Source organism: Propithecus coquereli, unplaced genomic scaffold (assembly GCF_000956105.1).
Source record: "Propithecus coquereli isolate 6110/MARCELLA unplaced genomic scaffold, Pcoq_1.0 Scaffold91, whole genome shotgun sequence".
NCBI lineage: Eukaryota > Metazoa > Chordata > Mammalia > Primates > Indriidae > Propithecus > Propithecus coquereli.
In genome coordinates, this window is record NW_012155396.1 from 1,190,726 (window position 1) to 1,198,095 (window position 7,370).

A 7,370-nucleotide genomic window follows, 5' to 3' on the forward strand; every position below is an offset into this window, starting at 1 on the left:
CAGGAAAGAAACCAGCATGATTCTCATGCTCTTGGTAGCTAAACTCCTCAGCATGGCACCTAAAAGAGCCACCAAAGCATGAGAGTTGCTTCTATGCCCCATAAATCAGAAGACTTTCCTGATTTCTAATTTGTGGGCTAGATATTTAGACTCATAATATTTGCATCTTACTGCTTGATAATCTGGTATAATTACATGAAATAGATTGCTTGGTGGCCAAGTTTGCCTTTCAAGGAAGATTTAAAATATAACACAATATACGTAATTACTCATGCTGTGGAGGCCATGGCACTTAAAATATGGCACAGTTATATCTGAAGAGTTTTAAGGAATTCCACACCCAGAGGTTTGAGTATGTCACCTACTCTATCATCTTGATGTTTTACATTGTTGTCATAAAATTGTGCAAGGTGCCAATGAGCCTTACAGCTCTATCATAAATCAGACTTTGTATATGCAGACTTTACTCATACAGATAATGTGAAAGAAAAAATGTGTTTTCTTTGGAACAGGATATAAAAAACACAAAGAACTTGAAATTCTCTTGAAAGTTGTAAACGTAGGCTTGACAATCACTGGGCTTGTCCAATTTGAAGCCAGAGCATAGGACTGAATGACCTCACTCATCGTTCTATAGTTCTGGGAAACACAAAGTCCAGCAACTGAGACTCCCAGTAAAAAGTATATCCTCCCATAAATGTCCATGGGCCAGACTGAAAATACCCTGGGTTTTCCTACAAGATGAAAATATAAACCTTTAATAGTTCCGCATACTCTGTGGCCTGTGCTATCTGCTTTCCCTTCTCTAAGGTTCACCTTAGTCATCCTGTTAGTCAAAGCTCCTTTTCCAGGCCACCTCCGGAGACTCTAACCTGCTGCCAGCTGGCAACACCTTGGGTCAAGGGTGCGCTTCTGTGGTATATTAGTGGGGGTGATAGAGTGGGATCATGAGTTCAGTATGATCAGCTATGACATAGCAGACATTCTGTGGCTTGGCCTTTCTGGTACAATATTTGGGGGAAATATTGCTCAGTAGTGAGCAACGTATTATCAAGTTTCCAGCTGGAGTTAATATGAACCACAGTAAGCCAAGTCAGCATACTTCTATAACTACTTCAAAGACAAGTGGTCTAAAGTAGAACTGGGGAAAGCAGACTCCATGGATTATTCTGGATTGGCTAATTGTATGGTACACAAGGAAGTGTACAGTAACTTACAGTCCTGCACAGATAGGGCAAGAACAGAGTTAAATGTACCTGGCAGAGAGCTGATAGACCTCGTGACAAGGGAAGGTTAAGAAAAATTAAGATATCAGTAAGGCAAAGCAGTTGGCTCACTAGAAAGAAGGCAGAGGAGGAAATTGAACTTAAAGAACTAGGAAAGATCTTGAGCAGTGGTTCTCAAAGTATGGTTCCTGAAGAGCAGTATCAACATCAATTGGGAATTTGTTGGAAATGTAAAGTCTCAGAACCTACCAAATCAGAATTCTGGGGATGGGTCCCAAGCAATCCGTGTTTTAACAAGCCCCACAGGTGATTCTGATGTATGATAGAGTTTGGGATAAACTAAGCAATCATTCCACCAGCCAAAGGAAAAGGGTGCCAGGAGTATCTGCCTGAGGGTGGGCGTGGGAGGCCTGCTGCCTAGGAGGACAAAGGGCCAAGTTAAAGTAAAGAGGTGAGGACACATGGGAGTTTTTAGCCATTTACAACAGGGGATCTTAGCTCACCACTAAAGAAAGCTAGGCTTGGGGATGAATAGAAAATAGCTCAGCGGTAGTTTTCGCAAAGCCAGCAAGAATAACACAGCTCAAGAAAACAGCACACTAGGAGGTTAGATCAGTGAAACAGCCAAGAGAGAAACACTAAGTGAACGAAGGACATCTAGAGGATGGAGAAAACAAACATATGCAAATAAGATACAATCCAACTTTCAAATATAATGTATTGACACGAGTTCTTTTACTTGGAGCAAGAACAAAGTGGTGGCACTGGGAGTTGGTTGCTGGTTTTCCAGAGGTTACAATCACAGCTATTAGGGTCCATTTAGAGGACAAAGAACATTTCTGATGGTAGAGGTAGGAACTGAGATGAACACATAAAATGTGCAGTTATTGTTTAAGCAAGGAGTCACAGTCAAAGTGAATTCCGGTTCTAATAAAGGAAAGTTAGGACAACCCCCCAAATGCCTATGTAACATTCTTAAATAGGCCCTATATTTTAATGATATTTCTTTGTTTAATGTGGAGAAAGAAAAAATAGAAAGTGTTTTGTAATTTAGTCAGTGTTACACAAGATAATAGACTTTATTTCCATGGATTTCTGAACTCAGATGCTTTTTAAAAAATCTCTACTTTATAAAGCCCCAAACAATGAGTTTAACTATAAATTTTAAAAATATCTGTAATCAAATTTACCCCCACTATATAACATTTACTATTATACTAACCAAATTTATATAATAATTACTCTTGAAAGATAATAAATAATAGATTGTAAGATTTAATCAACTGTAAAATATAATAGATTGCAAACAATTTGTTAACAGGAAAAAAGTACTTCTCTGAAGAGCTTGAAGCTTCATAACAATTTACAGAACTCTGTTTAACTTAAGACACAAGAAAATCTGCTGTGGATAAGGCATTGCTTTATGAATCATCCATGTTTCTCAGAGAATAAGGCACACAGTCACTTGCATTATAAATCACAAATCTGTAAGAAAACCTGAAGACAGCAGATAGTACATATGCCACAAAGAAAAGCAGGTACCTTTGGGGTACTGACTTTAATATCAAAGTAACATGAAGCTGCAAATGTGAAATGCATAGCAACTAAATTTTTCTTCTCTAATAAAGGTCAATCATTTTATTTTATTTTATTTGAGACAGAGTCTCACTCTTTTGCCCGGACTAGAGTGAGTGCCGTGGCATCAGCCTAGCTCACAGCAACCTCACACTCCTGGGCTCAAGCGATCCTCCTGCCTCAGCCTCCCAAGTAGCTGGGACTACAGGCATGCGCCACCATGCCCAGCTAATTTTTTCTATATATTTTAGTTGTCCGATTAATTTCTTTCTATTTTTAGTAGAGACGGGGTCTCGCTCTTGCTCAGGCTGGTCTCGAACTCCTGAGCTCAAACGATCCGCCCTCCTCGGCCTCCCAGAGAGCTAGGATTACAGGCGTGAGCCACCGCGCCAGGCCAAGGTCAATCATTTTAAAAGAAGATCAACCTGAAAGAACAAAGGAAAAGGCAAAGTTCCTAGAACTACTTTATTTTGAAAAAATGTTTTGTCTCTCAGTATCAGGCAGATTTTTAAAAATTATTTAGGCCGGGTGCGGTGGCTCATGCCTGTAATCCTAGCACTCTGGGAGGCCGAGGCGGGTGGATCGCTCGAGATCAGGAGTTCGAGACCAGCCTGAGCAAGAGCGAGACCCCTGTCTCTACTAAAAATAGAAAGAAATGATCTGGACAACTAAAAATATATAGAGAGAAAAAATTAGCCGGGCATGGTGGCGCATGCCTGTAGTCCCAGCTACTCGGGAGGCTGAGGCAGAAGGATCGCTTGAGCCCAGGAGTGTGAGGTTGCTGTGAGCTAGGCTGACGCCACGGCACTCACTCTAGTCCGGGCAAAAGAGTGAGACTCTGTCTCAAAAAAAAAAAAAAAAAAAATTATTTAATTAGTACAGTATTTTAGAATGGTATACAAACAGACTGATAGCAACAAAAACATAATGGCACATTCAGGAATTTACTTTTGAAATGACATTACTGGTCATTACTTTTTTGTGTGTGAATTCAAATGCTATGGTTATGATTCAATCACCAATATTTTGTTAATGTTATTTTTTAACAAATATTTTGTTAAATTGAGTTATGTTTTTCAAAACAAACACATATGAAATTCTTGGTTAAGGATACTAAAAAATACTATTTCAACAAAATATTACTATAGCCAACATGTTTTAATAATTATTTCCTTGCTTTTTTCAAAAGCAGCTTAAAAAAATTATTTCCTAAATTTATTTCTGAAATAATAACCTAGATGTAATGTTAGTTGCTGTCTTTTAAGGATATTATAATGATAATATAATATCTGAAGCAGATTTTGCCAGTAATCATAACTCACAAAACACTTGGTAAATTATATTCCAGTCAAGATCAACATATATGAAATAAATACATGTTAGTGTTCACCATACATCTTATTCATGATATTATTTATTTTGGCTATCTCACTGTTTCAGTATCTCAAGAAAATGTGGACCCAAATATAATACTAACTTTCCACAAATTAGTCACCCTAAAATTTGAGCTGTTTTTTATCAGGAAATGGACTAAATTAAAGGTGTACTTCCAGAAAATGAATTGGATGTTAATCTAAAAGAACTACTAGTAAAGCCAGAAAAACAGAAGCAGCAATGTAACCTAAACATTTGTACCCTTGTAATATGCTGAAATAAAAAATAAAAATCAATAAACAGAAGAAGCAATAAAAATATATCATGGAATAAATGAAACTCTAATATTGCACTAGAGTGTCATAGAAGAGAGAATTATAACAAATATAATTTTTAAAAAATTTTTACATGCCTTCTGAAGAAGAGGATTTGGGAATTATAATATTAAATAATTAAACAATATAAATATCTATTTTTTTCAAATTCAGTTTAATGTTGGCTATCCTAAGTTAGCATCATCTAAACCATTTGCTTCTCCAAGACAGCCATATGGTAACCTCAGACGTCAATATGAATTCCATGTTTTGAAGACATCATTTGTCTGGTCCCTGTTAAATACATGACAAATGAACAGATGTGAGGTAAAGATGATGTGATTATTACATAAAGCCAGAAAGGCAAAGGAGAAGTTTTTCCAAATGGGCATATCCATAAGCCATGACGAATCCCATCTCGGATATGGTGTGAAGTCCAGGATATAAACAACATCCAGGGAAGAAAGCACCATGAGTCTTTGAGCTTGAAAAGGTGCATAGTAAATTTCAGCGTCAGAACCACGACGGGTATCACAGTAGAACAGTGAAGGAAAGGTCTTCGTGGAAGCGTCAAAGCAGCCTGAAGGGGCAAAGTAGTAGCTAGTATCATTTCCTTCTTGGTGAAACAAAATTTTATAAATGCTTTTACAGATTTTAAAATATTTTCCAGAGTCTATTGGACATACAAGGGAAACATTTTCTATACCACCTCAGAATACATATATCAAAATTATGTATAAAGCAAAGAAGATAAAAGCGTGAGGATATCCTTTGCATTAAAAATAAAATCAAGGTCTCAGGAATGTGGTAATTTTTTATAAAGTTTCCCATTATTTGCTTAGAAAAGTCAAAATATGAACATAATTTATATCCTAAATGTATGGTTTATGTAATTTAGATTTTTATAGAATTGTCTGGGGCCTCTAAGAGCATTGAAAAAAATCTTACAACCACATAAAATATGTTTTAATTAATAAAGGTTAAAAAGAGGAAATATTTTTGTCACCATTTTTTACTAGCTCTAAATACCTTCAGAATTTATTTACATTTAGAAAGATTTATTATTTTAAATAAATATTCTGAAATTGAGTTAAATAAGTTTCTAAATAAGTTTCTAAAACACTGCAAAAAAAATGTAATCTCTATCTGAACAAATAAAAATTTTAGGCTTAACCTCTAAATGATTCATGAGTAAGGTTTTTTTCCCCACCTACTTTAAAGGCTAACTTGCAGCTAGATCATCCCTGACAACAACAAAAAAGCTGAAGATAGTGATGAATGTTTAAATCTAAATCTCTCCACATATCCTCCAAACACATAAAACGAGAATGGCAAATAAAACTATACAAACCCCCAAACTCTCAGAATAACTAGAAGTCAGAGAATGTCCAAGCTTCAAATTACCTGTAAGTATTATTAATAAAATAAACACCCATCAGTGGGCTCTCTCTCTCATATTTCCACCACAAGCCAGGAAAAACTGTGTTGAAAAGAGGGGAAACCTAAGATTGATCTAAAATTACCACTAGAAAGAGAAAGTTCAATGTAAACGTGAAAATTCTGAAGAGCGTTCTGGTAGATCAGAGCACTGACTACGGGGAAAAGAATTAAAAGCATGCAAGATTCAAGGCTTTGAAAGACATTTGATTCTAGGGGAGAAGATGGTAAAAAAAGGAAGGGAGAGGCACCGTTTGGAGAGATTGGGTGGTGAAAGCGGAAAGAAGTAGAAGAGGGAAGAAAGGAAAAAATTTAGGTTCCTGTCCAAAAAAGAAGAGGACACACAATCTTCCCATCACATTAAAGAGACTGTACCTTTGTCACACTGTCAAATCAGACCATCATTAAATTAGGAATCTTAAAGATGCAATCCTCAAACTAGTATTCTTTACCTGCCTACTGAATGAACATCAGAGAGTTTATTCTATGCTCCTCCTTTCCTCTCTTCTCCACATTTTAAGTTGTTTTACTTCTACTTCATCAGAGCATGTAACATTTCTGCATTATTCCACTTTTGTCTCCTCCTTTGTTTTTAAATTCTATATCCACAATATATTAAGTTCATCATTACTCCTTTCGCTAACACTATCTTAACCAAGACTACTTTAGAACAAGGACTCATGTAATATCATGAAATAAAGTGACAAAACAAACCAAATCTATAAAAAGCCAGTATCGGAGGAAAACAGAATAAAGACACCTCAGCTCTTGAATCCTGTTCCTACAAACAAATGCAAAAAACAAAACAAAAAACTACACAAAGCATATAAAAATTGTATCCTCAGACTCCAAACTAAATTAAATATCTTCTAACAACCATATGGGAATATGAAAAAATATCTTAAATCAGAATTCAAAAATGAAAAAAATGAGGTTGAAATACCAGTTCATTAAACTCAGTATAGGAAAAAAAGACAAAAACAATCTAATAAATGACTATCCTACAACGTTTCCAAAGGTGAATAGGTCAAGTGAAAGTTTAATGAGGCATACCGAAAACATGCAGAAAACCAACCAAAAGAATGAAAATGATATGGGAAAAAAGCTGAACAGGGAGAAAATGGTTGAAATGGAAGACAGGCAAAAACAGAAATAACATATGTATAAAGAAGAAAAACAAAAGAATGAAATGGCATTGGAATTTAAAGCTACAGGCCAAGAAAATTCTGAAAACAAAAAACCTGAATCTATGTATTAAAAGAGCCCATATTAAAAAATTTACTCAATGATAAACTTCAGGACAGTTTAGTAAAACTATTACCCTAAACATAAAGGCAAAATCCTTAAGGCCTTCAAGCAAAAGGATCAAATAACTTACAAAGGCCAGAGTATCAGACTGGCATTAGACTTAAAACAAAACAAAACAAAACAAAGAAAAGCAAAG

At 35.7% G+C, this 7,370-nt stretch overlaps 1 protein-coding gene across 1 annotated transcript in view; it reads right to left on the reverse strand.

Moving 5' to 3' along the window:
• Window positions 1-4,733: 4,733 nt before the first annotated feature.
• Window positions 4,734-7,370, reverse strand: part of LOC105826737 (chromosome unknown open reading frame, human C5orf28) — a 19,226-nt gene continuing 16,589 nt past the window's right edge. The window contains exon 3 of the mRNA XM_012664758.1: window positions 4,734-5,069. Coding sequence (XP_012520212.1) covers window positions 4,734-5,069 — 336 coding nt within the window. The remainder of the gene's footprint in view (window positions 5,070-7,370) is intronic.